This window comes from Chiloscyllium punctatum, chromosome 11 (genome assembly GCF_047496795.1).
Source record: "Chiloscyllium punctatum isolate Juve2018m chromosome 11, sChiPun1.3, whole genome shotgun sequence".
Classification (NCBI taxonomy): Eukaryota; Metazoa; Chordata; class Chondrichthyes; order Orectolobiformes; family Hemiscylliidae; genus Chiloscyllium; species Chiloscyllium punctatum.
The window spans coordinates 32,322,199-32,340,942 of record NC_092749.1 but is presented as its reverse complement, the minus strand read 5'-3'; the positions used below and the strand labels follow the sequence as shown (position 1 = coordinate 32,340,942).

The 18,744-nt window shown below is 44.4% G+C and overlaps 1 protein-coding gene across 1 annotated transcript in view; it reads right to left on the bottom strand.

Moving 5' to 3' along the window:
• LOC140482871 (ALK tyrosine kinase receptor-like) overlaps positions 1-18,744 on the bottom strand; it is a 1,059,465-nt gene that overhangs the window by 68,862 nt on the left and 971,859 nt on the right. Inside the window, exon 22 of the mRNA XM_072580591.1 lies at positions 3,723-3,787. Coding sequence (XP_072436692.1) covers positions 3,723-3,787 — 65 coding nt within the window. The remainder of the gene's footprint in view (positions 1-3,722; positions 3,788-18,744) is intronic.

Sequence of the window (18,744 nt, the reverse complement as noted above, 5' to 3'; positions counted from 1 at the left end):
CATTAGAATTGAACTCCACCTGCCACATTCCTGCCCACTCCACTCACTAATATATATCATTTTGGAGCATACAGTTAGCCTTGGCTATCCACTACATGGCTATTTTTTGTGTCATCTGCAAATTTCCCAATTGTGCCCCTCACATTTAAGTCCAAGTCGTTAAGGTATAAAACAAGCAGCAAGGTGTTCCAACACCAAGCCCTGCGGAACAATATATATGGTATGCTCCACACAGAAATTTATAATAATTAACTTTTGGCTTCAAAATCAAATCTTCGATTAAATTCTAAAACTCACAGGAACAATTTATATCATTGATGGAGTTAGCTGCCTTTTTGCCAACCTTGCAGATCCCACAAAGGAATTCCTTTATTTACAAACTGCTGATAGCTTCATTTCACCTGGAACTGCTGAAATAGTGGATATTTTAATGAGGTAAGTGTAAAGCACATGACTTAGCAAAACTCAAAGATGAGTCCTCCATTTCTGAAGTTTTCTCCCTACTAACTCTGACATTATTAAATAAATGCATTGCATTCTGATTACCACAATATATTGCTTCTATCACATTTCCATTTTACATAACTTTGAGATTGAAATATTAGATGTGTGCTCCTAAAATTAAAATTTATACTTCTAAAACCCATGGAAACAGATATTTGCAAACCACACTCGCTGAGGCAAATGGTGACTACTCTGTCTCACTCCTGTGTCTTGAACAGGTTGTGGGAAATTAGAAGGTGCATTATCCACTGCAAAATATCCAGTGTCTAACCAGTTCCTGCAGCCATAGTATTTATTTGCCTGGTCCAGTTTCTGTCAATTGTTGAAAAGTGTGGTGCTGGAAAAGCACAGCAGGAGCGGGAGAGTCAACTTTTCGGGCATAAGCCCTTCATCAGGAATGTAGAGAGGGGGAAGGGACTGAGAGAGAAATAGAAGGGGAATTGGGGCTGGGAGCAAGGTAGCTTGGAAGGTGATAGGTAGATGCAGATGGGGGTGCTGATGGTACTGGGTTGGAATGGAGGGTGGAGCGGATAGGTGGGAAGGAAAATGGACAGGTTGGACAGTTAAAGAGGGCGGCGCTGAGTTAGAGAGTTGGATCTGGGATGAGGTGGGGAGAGGGGAGATGAGGAAACTGGTGAAACCGATGCTGGTCCCTTGTGGTTGGAGGGTCCCAAGCTGGCAGATTAGGCATTCTTCTTCCAGTCGTTGGGTGGCTAGGATTTAGCAGTGGAGGATGCCCAGGACTTGCATGTCTTTGGAGGAGTGGGAGGTGGAGCTGAAGTGGTCGGGCACAGGGCAGTGAGATTGTTTGGTGCGTGTGTTCTGGAGATATTCTCTGTAAAGTTCAGCAAGTTGGCATCCTGCCTCCCTAATGTAGAGGAGGCCACATAGGGAGCAATGGATCTACTGTATCCATTTCAGAGAACATCTCTGGGACAGCTGCACCAAACAACCCCACTGCCCTGTGGCCGAACACTTTAACTCCCCCTCCCACTCCACCAAAGACATGCAAGTCCTGGCCCACCTCCACTGTCAAATCCAAGCCACCTGATGCCTGGAGGAAGAACGCTTCATCTTCTGCCTTGAGACCCTCCGACCACACGGCATCTATGTTGATTTCACCAGTTTCTTGATCTCCCCTCCCCCCACCTCATCCCAGTTGCAACCCTCCAACTTGGCACCATCCTCCTGAACTGTCCTACCTGTCCATCTTCCTTCCCTCCTATCCACTCCACCCTCCACTCCCACCTATCACCATCAGCCCCCACCTGCATCTACCTATCGCCTTTCAAGCTACCTTCCCCCTCAGCCCCAAACCGTCCCCTTCTATTTATCTCACATCCTACTTCCCTCATCCACATTCCTGAAGGAAATGTCGACTCTCCTGCTCCTCAGATGCTGCCTGACCTGCTGTGCTTTTCCAGCGCTGCACTTGTTGACTCTGACTTCCAGCATCTGCAGTCCTCACTTTCTCCCAGTTTCTGTCACTGTTAACCCCTATGATGTTGACAGTTGGGAGATTCAGCAACGGTAATGCCATTGAATATCAAGGGAAGGTGGTTAGTGTCTCATTTTATTGGAGATGGTCATTGTGTTCTGTTGTGTGATTTGAATTTTGAAGCTTAAATTATCTACTTGCCACCTCTGGCTGAGATTTGATTTTGCCTTTTGAACTGGTGTTCATTGCTCCCCCAGCTTTGGGGCTGGGGTTATTTGAAGAGATTGCTGTTTCTATTCAGCCCAAACTGAATGCTGTCTCTGTCTTGCTCATATTGAGTCAAAGAATTCCTGCAGTGTGCAAAGTGGCTGTTTGGTCCAGTGGGTCTGCACCAACCCTCCAAGATGTATCCCACCCAGATCCAGCCCCCTATCCTAATCCTGTTACCTTACATTTCCCATAGCAAATCCACCATGGGCTCAACACACAGTTGTAATGAATCCTGAGTTGTAATTTCACTGGGTTGAGACCTCATTTTTAGGTATACCTGGTGCTGCTCCTGGCAGGCCTTCCTGCAATCAGGTTCGATTCCCAAGCGTGGTGCAATGGAAGAGAGGGGTATGTGCCAAGCCATCAGGTTACAGGTTGTGGTTGATTACAGTCTGCTGCTGCAGGTAACCCACAGAACTTTATAGACGGCCAAATTTGAGATTCAGCACAACTGTGTACTCAGTCCATGGACTAAATGTTGAATGCAATCAACAATTTTGTACCCACTTGCAAAACCTCCTGTCTTGTCTAACCTGTTCTTATAGCCTCAGTGTTTATGTGGCTGGTCCAGTTTCTGTCAATGTTAACCCCTATGATATTGATTGTTGGGGGGATTCAACATTAGCAATGCTGTTGAATATCAAGGGGAGATGGCTAGATTCTCTTTGATTGGAGATGGTCATTGCCTTTCACTGTATGAAATGAACATTACTTGTCACATGTCGAAACAGATGAAGGGCTTGAGCCCGAAACATTGATTCTCCTGTTCCTCGGATGCTGACTGACCTGCTGTGCTTTTCCAGCACCACACTCTGGAATCTGATCTCCAGCATCTGCAGTCCTCACTTTCTCCTAGTTACTTGTCACATATCAGCCCAAACCTGAATCTTTTCTAAGTCTTGCTCTGTTTCTGTCTGGGAGATTATCCCACCATCAAGAACAGATGGACAACAGATGACCAGTCTCAGCAGTGCCACTGGGAGTGCGTGGTGACTACTGGGACTGCAACCAGTCACCCTTGAGGCTCAGAGTGGGTAAGAGGGATACAGTTTCACCAGGGGATGGCTCTGAACTTGAACACAGGGAGACCCTGCCCTGTTCCTCAAGCCCTTACAGAATTTTTCATTTCTTCTTAAATATACCTTTTGGTGGCCGGCAGCCTAGATCTGTTGAAGTCTCAAAATGACATTCAAAGCTGTAAGGATTGGTGGGCTTGAATTTATCCACCTTAACACAACTGCCTTCAAGAAGGGACTTCTTTGCAAGCGATTTAAAGTGTGTTAGCTCTGAAGCAGTAACCTCTTAGAACTGCTAACATCACGGATCATCCTGTTCACCTAGGGGGAAGAAGTACTTGAGTGGTATTGATCATGGTTTTGTGCTGGGATTGGGTTGAGAAGAAAGGGATGAGAAGAGAAAAGGGGGGAATACAATGGAAAGTTATTGCTTCTAATGCTGCTCGGCAAGGAATCTTACTGTTTCCTCTGATAATCTGTTAAAATGTTCTTACCTAATTATCAGGGCCTCCATCAAGAAATCCAACTCGTCCTGTTCCGAACACACCTCAGGCAAAGTCTATAAAAACAGAAAAGATCGGAGAAAGTCATCTTTACCAAATGTATTTACCATACATTTCTCTAAAGGACATTGTGTTGCAGTGTAAGGAGATCATCTGACATTGGAAATGTATAAAAAACTGAAATAAAAACAGACAACCACAAAATCATTCAGTAGGACAATCTGCATCTGTGAAGTAAAAATAGGAGTTAACTTTTCAGGTCAATGACTCTTTATCAGATCCATCACTGAGCTGCCGAGTATCTGCAGATTTTTTGTCTTTATTTTCGGAGATCAATTCTTGAGCTGTACTGGAAAATGACTGACTAAAGTGAAGTGTATTCCTATCTGAGCTGTTGTGAAGCAGAATTAGCTGCCATTTGCATGTCTCTCATCTGTGACATTCTCCAGTGTTAAAAGCTACTAGAATTATTGCCTTGGGGACAATGGCACATTGCCACTTAACAGAGTCTTTTAAACCTTGTTAATTCTAACATAATCCCAACTTGTTTGCAAGAAATTGTTGACAGTGGAACAGCTTTCTTTTGTTTAATTTACATTAAACTGTGGCTGCCTGTGAATCAAGTGGATTCAGATACTGGCATGATCATCTTAGTGGAAAGTTACAATATTATCTGCAATCCTTCCCCGATGTTGAGTGTGATCCATGCAAGTTATGCATGTCTGTTTTAATTTTACTGACAAGATGGAAAGGTGTGGAAGATACAAGAGACAACAATCATCCCACTGGGTGGAGCTCTTTACTGACAGTAGGATACATAGCACCTTATTAATTAGCTAACTGCCTATGGTGGCAGTATTGGAACCTAGATTTTTCAGTTTCCCATAATCCCAGCTACCCTGATGGAACTGAAGTTTCATGATTTTCATCTCTGATCATAGCTTAACCTCCAACTAATTTAAGTAGTTTTGATAGACTTCTTGGTCTCAATGAGAGAGAGTCCACAATAGAGACATTTGTGAGTGTTCAACCTATCGAGGTGTGGATGGACAGCCCTGGAATCCTTGAATGATTTAAAGGTCTTCTGTAAAGTGAACTTTAAGATAGCATAACCTAATTGTACGCTTTTGGTTGCAAATGAATCCCCAAGAGAAGCCATGTGACTTTCATTCATTTCGTAAGTCTCCTTGTGCGATTCTAATATTGGCCTGAATTGTGCCGGCCATCGCAAGAACTGTGGCAGAATCTTGTGAGAAGTCCAGTGAGGCTGATCTCGATGTCAAGAGCAACCTGCTATGTCTTTTAAATATGTGTTGAGGCAAGCTTCTCACAAGGAGCAGCCAATTTCCTATTAAGGGGGATTATTGCTTATTAATTACCTTAGTAACTGCAGATCTCACCTTGCAGCTTCCCAGTCTACCACCCGCCGCAAGCAAAATAGACCTTGAGGATTCTCAACATGGAAGTCAGATCAGATACCTGATGACTTCAGCTCACTGGTTGCTCCAAAGAACGCCCTGTTTGGGCACTGGGCACCAATATCTCAAGGCATGCTCCATGGGCAGGGACCACATGCACTCCACATCCACAGATATTCACATTCAACACTATTAACCACTACGAACCATCCTAGCACATCTCTGAGACCCTTAGAGGAAGCTTTTGTATTTCAATGCTGCACCTCAGGCGAAACCTGCAACTGTCCTTCTAATGCTATAGCAAGGATGCTGTGTGCTCCTAGTTCATGGAATGGATGAGGCCGTATCTCTGGCCTGTTCACTCGCTGTCCTAGCACTCACTTATCCCTGCCTTGCCTTTGTGTGCTTCTTGGAGGACTGGTAGGTGAGGCTATGTCACCAGACCCTGGCAGTCTAATCTGAGCTTGCCATCCAAGCCAAAGCCATCTCAAAATTCAGAAGGACTGGCCAGCTGTTGCTTAAGAAGGTTTTCGTGACATTTTAGAACATAGAACAATACAGCACAGAACAGGCCCTTCGGCCCTCGATGTTGTGCCGACCTGTGAACTATTCTCAGCTCCTCCCCCTACACTATCCCATCATCATCCATGTGCTTATCCAAGATTTAAATCTCCCTAATGTGGCTGAGTTGACGACGTTGGCAGGTAGGGCATTCCATGTCCTTCCCATTCTCTGAGTAAAGAACCTGCCTCTGACATCTGTCTTAAATCTATCACCCCTCAATTTGTAGTTACGCCCTCTCGTACAAGCTGACATCATCATTCTAGGAAAAAGACTTTCACTGTCTACCCTATCTAATCCTCTGTTTATCTTGTATGTCTCTATCAAATCCCCCCTTAGCCTTCTTCTTTCCAGTAAGAACAGACCCAAGTCTCTCAGCCTTTCCTCATAAGACCTTCTCTCCAGACCAGGCAACATCCTGGTAAATCTCCTCTGCACCTTTTTCAATGCTTCCACATCCTTCCCGAAATATGGGGACCAGAACTATACACAATATTCCTAATGTGGCTGCACTAGCGTTTTATATAGTTGCAGCATGATATTGCGGTTCCGGAACTCAATCCCTCTATGAATGAAACCTAACACACCATATGCCTTCTTAACGGCATTGTCAACCTGGGTGGTAACTTTCAGGGATCTATGTACATGGACAGTTTGTATAAGGGGGCATAACTACAAATTGAGGGATGATAGATTTAAGACAGATGTCAGAGGCAGGTTCTTTACTCAGAGAGTGGGAAAGACATGGAATGCCCTACCTGCCAATGTAGTCAACTCAGCCACATTAGGGAGATTTAAATCTTGGATAAGCACATGGATGAGCACATGCAGAGATCCATCTGCACACCACACTACCAAGAATCTTCCCATTGACCGAGTACGCTGCCTTCCTGTTATTCTTCCCATAGTGCATCACCTCACATTGAGATTAGATTAAATTAGATTCCCTACAGTGTGGAAACAGGCCCTTCGGCCAACCAGTCCACACCGACCCTCCGAAGAGTAACCCACCCAGACCCATTTCCCTCTGACTAATGCACCTACCACTATGGGTAATTTATCATGGCCAATTCACCTGACCTGCACATCTTTGGACTGTGGGAGGAAATCAGAGCACCTGGAGGAAATCCACGTAGACACAGGGAGAATGTGCAAACTCCAAATAAACAGTCGCCCAAGGCTGGAATCGAACCTGGGACCCTGGTACTGTGAAGCAGCAGTGCTAGCCACTGAGCCACCATGCTGCCCCATGTGCATTTAGTTGCATTGAACTCCATTTGCCACTTCTCAGCCCAATTCTGCAGTTTATCCAAGTCCCCCTGCAACCTATAACATTCTTCTGTCCACTACTCCACCAACTTTAGTGTTGTCTGCAAATTTACTAATCCATCCACCTGTGCCTACACCTAAGTCATTTATAAAAATGACAAACAGCAGTGGTCCCAAAACAGATCCTTGTGGCATGCTACTAGTAACCGGACTCCAGGCTGAATATTTTCCATCAACTACCACTCGCTGCCTTCTTTCAGAAAGCCAGTTTCTAATCCAAACTGCTAAATCACCCTCAATTCCATACCTCTGCATTTTCTCCAACAGCCTACCATGTGGAACCTTATCAAAGGCTTTACTGAAGCCCATGTGTGCTACATCAACTGCCCTACCCTCATCTACATGCTTGGTCACCTTCTCAAAAAACTCAATGAGGTTTGTGAGACATGACCTGCCCTTAATGAAACCATGTTGACTACTTGAAATCAAATTGTTGCTTGCTAGATGATTATAAATCTTACCTCTTATAATCCTTTCCAAAACTTTTCCTACAACAGAAAGCTCACTGGTCTATAATTACTTGGGTCATCTCTACTGCCCTTCTTGAACAAGGGCACAACATTTGCAATCCTCCAGTCCTCTGGCACTAAATCTGTAGACAATGACAACTCAAATATCAAAGCCAAAGGCTCTGCTATCTCCTTCCTAACTTCCCAGAGAATCCTTGGATAAATCCCATCTGGCTCAGGGGACTTGTCTACTTTCACTCCTCTAGAATTGATAACATCTGTTCATAACTAACCTCGATCCTTTCTAGTCCAAAATCTCATACCTCATTCTTCTCCTCTACAAAATTCTCCTTTTCCTGAGTGAAAACTGATGAGAAATATTCGTTTAGCATCTCTCCGTTCTCCACAGGGTCCACATTCAACTTCCCACTTCTGTCTTTGACTGGCCCTATTCCTACCCTAGTCATCCTTTTATTCCTCACATACCTATAGAAAGCTTTAGGATTCTCCTTTATTCTATTTGCTAAAGACTGCTCATGTCCTCTCTTTGCTCTTCTTAACTCTCTCTTTAAATCCTTCCTAGCTGATCTGTAACTCTCCATCGCCTCCATCGCATCTTGCCTCATCAACACATAAGCCTCCTTCTTCTTCTTAACAAGAGATGCAATTTCTGTAATAAATCATGGTTCCCTTACCTTATCACTTCCTCCCTGCCTGACAGGGACATGCAATATCTATTCCTTAAGCCAGCTCCACATTTCCATTGCATTTTGCTACCTCATTCTATGTATCCTAATTTTTGCCTAATCTCATTATAATTACCCTTGCCCCATCGATAACCCTTGACCATGGCATGTTCCTATCCCTTTCCATCGCTAAACTAAACTTAACTGAATTATAATCATTCTCTCCAAAGTGCTCACCTACAACTAAATCAAACACCTGGCCTGGTTCATTACCAAGCATCAGATCCTGTGTGGCCTCCCCTCTTGTTGGCCCTTCCACATACTGCGTGAGGAAACCCTCCTATACACTGATCCATCTGACATATTAGAGTTATAGCATTTCCAGTCAATGTTGGGGAAGTTTAAATCCCCCAAAATGACCACCCTGTTCCTTTCACTCCTACCCAGAATAATTTTGCCATCCTCTCTCCCACCTCCCTGGAACTCTCCGGAGGTCTATAAAAACTCCAAGCAGTGTGACCTCTCCTCTTCTGTTTCTAACCTCAACCGACACTACCTCATCAAAAGTTCTTTCAGCCACCATTATACTATCCTTGATTAACAATTTTATGCTGTGCCAGACTAAGTACCATACTCTATCACCTTCATCCTGCATTCACCTTCCACCAAGGCTCATGCTCTATCCATTGTCTAACATATTACTGCCTGCAACATCTTCCATCACCCACTCTCAGGGCTCCTCCACCTTCCCACTCCACCAATCCCACAGGCCCTTTGTACAGCTACTTCGTTGCTTCAGACACCATGGCTAATAGCTGTGCCAATCTCTTTCATCTCATTCAATTCATCCCTAAATCTCATTATAGAAAAAGACAGCTAATAGTAGGGCACAGAGTACCTGAAAGGGTGGAAGGGTGCCTGACATTGTGCTCCTCACCCCAGATGAGGAGAAGATCTGGGCCTTGACAAGAGCTCCTGAGTTGGTACCACATTTCATTCCACCACAGCTCTCACAGTAACCCTCTGACAGTGTCATCCATTGAACCACCACTTCTAACCGGTGGCTATGTGATCTTCCCTCTCTTTTGTGTTGTGGGTGTTGCCAGTGTATCTACCACCTGTGTGGTGAAATGATCAACATCCTTTGATCCCCTCTTCTTGAAATCTGAGGTCAAGGGAATTGAGGTTTCAATGGAGCAACGGCAATGCTTCCTCCAGCAGTGCAGATAATCACACCTTGGTGGGAATGTCAGGCTGAGAGGGCATGGGACCACAATCAGCTCCACAGCCCCAGGGTGCTGGCACTCGGAGAGCTGGCAGAGACCATGCTGATCTCCAGGCAGGGAAGGATCTGCAATGCTGGCTATTTGAGTATAGGAGTTGGGGTTATGTTGAGGTTGTACAGGATATTGCCTCTTCTAGAATACTGCGTCCAGTTCTGGTCGCCCAGATATAAGAAGGATATTATTAATCTGGACAGCATTCAGAAGAGATTTACCAGGATGTTGCCAGGTATGGAAGGTTTGACTTATAAAGAAAGGCTGGAGAGGCTGGGACTTTTCTCACTGGAGTGTAGGATTTGAGAGGTGACCTGATAGAAGTTTATAAAATAATGAGAGGTATAGATAGAGTTGATGATAGTTGTCTTTTCCCTAAGTGGGGGAATTTCCCTAAGAGGCAATTGTTTTACACAGACAATGGTTCACGTGTGGAATGAACTTTCTGAGGAAGTGGGTGGATGAGGGTACAATTATAATGTTTAAAATACATTTGGATAGATACATGAATTGGAGGCATATGGGCCAGGTGCAGGCAAGTGGGACTAGTTTAGTTTAGGATTTGGTTCAGCATGGACTGGTTGGACTGAAGGGTCTGTTTCCATGCTGTATGACTCAATGACACTATCAGGGATTTAATTCATATGCACAATGAGGAACAAGAGAAGCAGACAGCTATGTGAGACACCATATCCATCATTGTGCAGATGCTGCAGCAGTGCAGGTATGTGTGTAACTGCCCGGCTACCTCCTTGGACAGGTTGGCAGTTGCCATGGAGAGTCAGTTCTAGCATCCTCCATCCTCCATCGGCCCCTCCATTGGTGCTCAGGACTGATGGCGTGGCAAGAGAGGGATGGGGAAACCTGACACACACTTCAACTGCCTCTTTGTCTCAGGGATATAATGGAGGAGGCACTCAGCTGGAGGCAGAACCACAAAACCAGACCCTTGAGAAATCTCTTCTCAGGACACTTGTGTGTCTGAGCCTGCAACCTCCACCCTGCCTGCCTCGCCTCTGGCCTTTGACGTTCATGCCAAGGAGGGCCACCTTGCATCTGACAGGAAGACCCTCAGCAAGTTTGATACGTCCAGACACAAGTGACCCCTAGAATCATCTTACCAAACCTCCCAGGCTAATGTGCTCCACTCCCTCAGCTCTGGCTGCAGAACCATTGAGTACACTATGATGCAGCAGGAGGGAGAAGAAGAAAACTTACAGAGGGTACTTTGGTGGTACTGGTGACAATGCACTCTTTTGCAGTAATTTTACACATGGCATTGCTTTGACCTTTCATCTGGTTGTTTGTCTCTCTGTAGCTCCAAATGTAATTGTTCTAACACGAAGCATAAATTCATGGCCAGACAATGTACCACAGCTTAATGTCTGTAGTGAGAATCTGCAACATCTGATAGCAAGAGAAACAAGGTGCATAGTTGGCACTGAATGCTGGTGACACTTCTGGCCTACATTGTACAAAATCCCTATTCATTCACAGCCTCTGTGTCCAAAAATATTGAGGAGAACCAAAAGAATAAGAGATGCTCCCAATGTTGAGATTTGCCTCACTGGACTTCTCATCTAACTCTTCTGCAAATCTCGCCACAGCCCACACTCATATTGCTCAGACTCCCACAAGATTCTGGTTCATGATCACAGGGAAGATGATATTATTGCTCTGCTATTCATCCAGAAACACAGCTAATGATCTGGGACCCAGGTTTGAATTCTGTCACAGCAGTTTGGATTTGATAATAATAAAGGATATCTTGAATTAAGAATCTATTGATTGTCAGAAAAACCCATTTGGCTCACTGATGTCATTCAGGGAAGGAAATCTGCCATCCTCACCTGGTCTGACCTACATGTGATTCCAGGCCCACTGCAATGTGATTGGCTCTCAACTGGCCTCTGAAATGGCCTAGCAAGCCACTTAGTTGTAACAATCTTATGAGGTCTCAACGAAGAAATGAAACTGGAGGGTCTGTCTGGCACCCATCCAGGCACTGGAAAAGACAATGATAGAAATGGTCATAGTCACGTCTCAAACAACCCCACCATCACCATCCCTGGCACCCTGTCCCACTGGTAGGACAGAGCCAGCAGAGGTGGGAGATGTATTCAACATTGGACCCCATGAAATCTCATGGCTCCAGATTAAACATGGGCAAAGAGACTTCCTGCTGATTATCACTTAATGTCCACCATTGGCTGATGAATTAGTTCTTCTCCATGTTGAACAACACTTGGAGGAAGCACTGAGTGTAGCAAGGACAGTGAATGTACTCAGAGTGGGAAATTTTAATATCCATCACCAGGAGTGGCTCAGCAGCAGTACTACTGATCAAGCTGGTCGGGTCCTAGAGGACATAGCTGCTAGACCGAGTCTGTGGCAGGTGGTGAGGAAGCCAATAAGGGAAAAACATACTTGGCCTCATCCTTACCAATCTGCCAGCTGCAGATGCACCTGGCCATGACAGTATCGGTAAGAGTGACCATCGCACAGTTCTTGTGGAAATAAAGTCTCACCTTCACATTGAGAATGCCCTCCATTAGGTTGTGTGGCACTAACACCGTGCTAAGTGGAACAGACTTTGAACAGATCTAGCAATTCAAGACTGAGCAACCATTAGGTTCTGTGTGTCATAAGCAGCAGCAGAATTGTACCACATACAACCTGTAACCTCATGGCCTGGTATATCCCCCAATCAACCATTACCATCAAACCAGGATATCAAACCAGGATATCAGCCCTGGTTCAATGGAGAGTGCAGGAGGGCATGCAGGAGTAGCACCATGCATACCTGAAAATGATGTGTTAACTTACTGAAGCCACCAAACAGGGCTACTTGCATGCCAAAAACGCATCAGATCTAAGCTCTGTGATCCTGCCACATCCAGTCCTGAATGGAGGTGGACAATTAAATTACTTATTGGAGGAGGAGGCTCCACAAATATCCCTATCCACAATGATGAAAGAGCCCAACACAAATGGCAAAAGATAAGGCTGAAGCTTTTGCAATCATCTTCAGCCAGAAGTGCTGAGTGGATGATCCATCTCAGCCTCTTTCAGTGGACCCAGCATCACGGAACCTGTCTTCAGCCAATTCGAATCACTCCATGCGATATCAAGAAACGGTTGGAGTCACTGGATAGTGCAAAGGCTATGGGCTCTGACAACATCCCATGAATAGTACTGAACATTTGTGCTCCAGAACTTGCCACTCACTGAGTCGAACTCTTCCGATACAACTAAAATATGGGACCTACATGATACTGTGGAAAGTTGCACAAGTATGTCCTGTACAGAAAAGGTAGGACAAATCCAGTCTGGACAATTACTGCTCTATCTGTCCACTCTTGATCATCGATAAAGTGATGGAAGGTGCCATCAACAGTTCTATCAAACAGTATTTGCTCAGTAATAACCTGCTCAGTGATGCCCAGTTTGAGTTCTAACAGGGCCACTCAGCTCTTGACCTCATTACAGCCTTGGTTCAAACATGGACAAAAGAGCTGAATTCCAGAGGTGAGGTGAGAGTGACAGCCATTGATATCAAGGTTGCATTTCACTAAGTGTGGCACCAGGGAGCCCCAGCAAAACTTAAACCAATGACAATCAGGGGGCAAACTCTCCACAGGTTGAAGTCATACCTGGCACATAAGAAGATTATTGTGGTTATTGGAGATCAGTCATCTCAGCTCCAGGACATCTCTTTTAGAGTTTCTCATGGTCACGTCTTCGGCCCAACCATCTTCAGCTGCTTCAATGACCTTCCCTCCATCATAAGGTCAGGAGTGAGGATGTTGGCAAATGATTGCACAATGTTCAGCACCATTCGCGACTCCTCACATATAGAAGTAGTCCAAGTTCAAATGCAACAAGATCTGGACAGTATCGAGGTTTGGGCTGACAAGTGGCAAGTGACATTTGTGCCATACAAACACCAGGCAATGACTATCACCAACAAGAGACAATCTAAACACCACCCCTGACATTCAATGGTGTTACTGTCACTGAATCCTGCATTATCACCATCCTTGGGGTTACCATTAACCCGAGAAACTCGAATGAACTCACCATGTAAATGTAGAGGTTACAAGATTAGGTCAGAAGCTTGGAATACTTCAACGAGTTACTCACCTCCTGACTCACCAAAGCCTATCCACCATCTACAAGGCACAAGTCAGGAGTCTGATGGAATACTCCCCACTTGCCTGGATGGGTGCAGCTCCAACAACATTCAAGAAGCTTGACACTATCCAGGACAAATCACCTCATCCATAAACATTCACTTCCTCCACTGCTGGACCTCAGTAGCAGCAGTGTGTACAATCTACAAGATATGCTGCAGAAATTCACCAAACCTATTTTGACAGCACGATCCAAACCCATGACCACTTCATTCTAGAAAGGTAAGGGCAAGATACCTGGGAACCCAACCCCTGCAAATTCCCTTCCAAGCAACTCACCATTCTGACTTGGAATGGTATCACCTTTCCTTCATTGTCATTGGGTCCAAATCCGGGAATCCCTAATGACATCATAGGTTAACCTATAATGCATGGACTGCAGCAGTTCAAGGAAACAGTTCACCCCCATCTTCTCAAGGGCAACTTGGAATGGTCAAGAAATGCTGGCCAGCCTTCAACACTCATGTTCCACAAATGAATTTTAAAAAATTACAACTACATCTACATCCAGAAATATAAGTAAATAGCAAAAAGGAACAGGGAAAAACATTGCCTTGATTGTTCCACTGCTGTGAAGAGGCAGAAAACAAAAGCCGGCCATGAATTATTGGCAGCTTACATGCACATGGCAAGTTGTGATCCCGAAGCTGGAAGAATATGGTCTCCCGAGGAAGATTCCTATGCAGCTGGGAAGAGTTGGGAGGCTGGGGTGTGAATTGTGCTCCTTCCAATTTGCATCCTGAACTCTGTCATCAGCACCTGGGACATTGTTATTACCACAGGCTGCAATGTTAGGTCATGAAGAAGAAACTCACGCTGTTATGGTTTACAACCACTGCTGCTTTCTATATTTTATCCAACGTTGTCATTTTCTAAACTCTTTATTGCAGGGAAATGAGGGAATGTCTCGTGAAAAACAATTCAATTTCTGCCAAAACAAATGAATTTTGGATAATAACCACAATGTGATTTTGAAAGGCAATATCAGTGTGGCCATTATGGAAATTGAGCAGCCCAGAGTCAACGCTGTTTACAAATGTCGCAGTAAATTCAAGCATTAAACCTCCACTCAAAATCTAATGGGAACAACTTTTATAACCATCAAATAAAACAAATGAGCTTATAAAATAAAAACAGTTTGGTTTCTCTCTGCAACACCAATGTAAACAAAAGCATAATCAGAAGCTTTTTTTGTTTTAATCAGCAGTTTATTTTAAATAGCACCTTTCATAATGTTTTCGAGCAAAATTAATTATTTTATGTAAATTCAATGAACACACTATTCATGGATAATGATATTGACTGAATGTTTTCATCCAACTCTCCTCTTGAATATATAAGCTTAAAGCCTCTGAGTGCATGTTATCAAAAATAAATGGATGGGAAAATTGCCATTTTCCAAAATATGTTGAAAACAAGAAGCTTCCTGGTTACCAACAATACTAAAATTCCTTTGCTAAATGATGGCTCTAATAATGTTAATATACTCTGATATATTGAGCAAATAACCATTCTGAGAACAAAGTGGTGTCCCAATGCTGACTGACCAGCTGCACTTTGACCCTGTCTGAATTCATGGACAGCAGTATCCATTGCCTGGAGGTGAAATACATGGCAAAAAAAGTCAGATTCTTCATGATAAGAAAAAAATATCTGACTTGTCCCTTTGGGTTTAAATGGCAAGTTCTGAATCTCACTAATGAATAACAGCTAGCTTATTACCGTGCAGTTGCATCTCATTATCGGGGGCGGGGGGAGTGCAATCACTCAATGGCTCCTCAAATCTCAGTCTGGAGGGTGACAATGGCCGGCTTGTAGGTCAAGTGCAACAGGGGATGACAGTATGTCAGCGAGTGTGCTGTGGAGACCTCAGTTCAAGAGGGAACCAGGTTTCCCTGTAGTGAGACAAAAGGAGGGATTGAGTATGGTGGAAATGGATTGGAAATCAATTAGTGGTGATTCATGGGTAGGAGAGGTGGTAAGGTGTGCCCTGTGAATGAGCAGCAAGTTCAGAGAGCAGAAAGAATTTGTGGCTTGGGAGGATGAGGTGGGTGAGAGCCATTGTTTGGGCATGATGTATACAGTTGCTTCCATGAGCCTTGGTGAGGTGAGTGCGTAGTTCCAGAGTCCACGTGAATAGTGTCCTTGTGAGCATGGGCTAGCAGAGTGCAGGAGCTCATTGACCTTCTCCCTGCTGTGTGTTAACTTTCATCTGGGATACTGCACTTCCCTGGGCTGCTATCTCAGCCCAAACTGGTTAGGTCTGCAGGCATGATCCCCTTCCTGTTCCGGTCAACAGGAAGGAGCATTGCGCTCCTTTCCAGGAGCCTGTCCATCAGTAGCTCACGGATGAAGCATGGAGTGAACTTGCCTTTTGGGCCCATTTCCTTCTGGTTAACAGTGCAGGAGCACAGTGTGAAGGGCAGTTCCTGGTTTGCAGTGTCTGAAACAGTGTGGAGCTCGAGTTTAAATATGGCAACAGTGGTGTGAACAGCATAATGTCCCAGTAGTGGTGAGCACTTCCAGCTTTACTTCTCCATCATTCCATGAGACGAATGCTGGTGAGGCCAGTCAAATGGCTCCTGAACTGAAGAACAGGACGCTGAATGTCAAAGGTTGTCATGAGCAGTGACAAGATTGGCCATCATGTAGCTCACTAAAAAAATTCACTTGGCCAAAAAAATAAGAAACTTCAGCCCTGTGAGTTTGAATACCTTCATGTATGCATGGGTTAGTATCAGTGGTGCTGAGGGACCTGTTGGGCTAGGGAAGGGCTGGAAGGGAATGGTGGAAGCAAGTGCGGTTTGGTGTAAGAAACTCCTTGTCAACGTCGCTGTTTTGAAGTGCTAGATGTATCAGCTAAAGCAAGAAGGTAGTCTTTTCAATAATTGTCAATACACTCTCTGCCATAATGAGGCCTTGGCAAACATGTGTGTGGTTCACACACTGGGAGGGAGTTTCATTTCTGATAGTCAGGTGGAAGTGGACTGAAAAGCAAGAGGTATTTCTGCTCGGAGGGACTGCATGTTTTCTCACTGATTATGTTCAGTGAAGCTCATTACCTATTCAGGTGTAGGTAAAATGCCACGTTTTAGGGATGAACAGACAGAAAATTCTGTTCCTTCCCTGGACTTTGCAATCTTCAGTATCCAGGCGCTACATTTAAAAGGCACGTGCCAGGGAGCACTTCACTTTCCATAACCCCGCAGCATCACTCTGTCTCAGCTGTTCGTGCCCCTACAGCCCAGGAGATGTCACACTGAGCCAAAAATCAGCTGCAGTCTTTAGTGATGTCTCCTAGGAAGTTCCCCCTGCAGCTAGTTCAGAAAACAAGGGAAGTTCTTTTCCCAAATGGATAATAATAAGAGGTCACCCCAGCTGAAGAAGGCAGCCTGGACATACTGGCTCAAGAGAACCTGCCACAAGTGGATAATGCTTCATGCCCCTGTCTTTTTGAGCTTGGATTATAAAGTTGCCACGGCTGACGGCTGTCACACAGGAAGTTGGATTCCAGGCATCTGCATCGGAAGCATCATATGTGATCAAAGTCAGCCACTTGACTGAAACTAGCAATGTAGCACACTGTTTGCATCACAGTGGCACAGTCTGTCACACATCTGCCTGCTTTCACAATTCAAGCATAAAAGAACCTACAAAAATCAGCTGCTCATACACCATCAAATCACTGACTTTTCATTAGAACTAGGAGAACATTCACATCAGATACAAAAACAGAAATTGCCAGAAAAATTCAGCAGGTCTGGCAGCACCTGTTGAGAGAAATCAGAGTTAAAATTTCAGATCCAGTGACACATCTAATGACTATCCAAAAGCTTGCACAGAACAGTATAGGACACATCCAGGAGATGTGACCATTTGAGTCTGAGCCCCTAGCCCATGCATCCCTGCTCCCCAGTCAAGTTTGCAGGTGTCAGCTACTGTGGCTACCTCACCTGGACAGACTTGTTGACCAGGTTAGGCTTCACCTCTTACACTATAAGTCTTTAATGATAACAAGCCACACCACATATAACTGAGATGTTCTCTGAGCTGTTCAACGTGGAGAGGCTTCACTCCAACACTGTATACGTTCTGTGCAAAGAGACAGCTTGCTGTTTTGCCAGGTTAGTGAGGCAGTTCTTAATTACCGGGGTTTGGAAGAAGCAGTCTACCTCACCAGCTGCACGTTTGTGAACATGTGATCCCTGTTTCTTGCGCCCATGAACATAGCTCCAGTTGGCTGGAGTATTCACGATAAGCCAAACAGCCTGAAACTTCCTAAGAATTTAATCAAACTTTACCCCATTGTTGGGAAACTGAAATTTTACCTCCTGCCCAAATAAGTTTCCTCTTACTGTTCCTTTAAAAGCTCTAGGCATGCCCTGAACATTCCACCCAGTGTCTGAGTCTGATGCAAGTTTGGATAGGTTACGTTATATGACCAATTCCATGGCTTTCTGTGGAATGGGAAGGCGCAAAATCCCCTCCATCCTCTTCCAGCAGAGGCTAAAATTGATAACTGGAGTTAAATACAACTGGGTCTTGTTTCCATTCCTAGCTGATCTAGCTCATGCCATTAGTGTGCTCAACATCTTGCAGATTTTTAGGGCTTGAACATCAGTACCTTTTCTTATTGTGAAGATCCCAATCCTGGTCTCATCTGACATCAGTTCAAACTAAGAGTGTGAACCTGCATTCATTTCTTTGCCTTACTTAGCGACACTGAATATTACTACCTTGCTGACACCTCTGACTGATCAAATGAAAGCAACAATAAATAAAATGTGCTTTAACTTGCTGATTCTGTCCAGGTCTGTTTCCTTTAAAATCAAGCATAATGACATTTAACTGAATCTGACTTGAGACTGAAAGAAAATGAAATTATAGATATCAGTGCGGCCTTCAGTTTGTTGACCTCCAAAATGTTGTATCATGAAAATATAACAGAGCAGATTTTCCAATCAGAAAGTTCAGTGACATTGATAGGGAAAGGATAGAGAGAGACTGAAAATTCTGGCTCAGATCCACATCACTGCATTTACACCATTCTAGTGTGAGAGGTAATTTTCTGTCTTGTCTTTAAGAGTGGCCGAGAAAAGT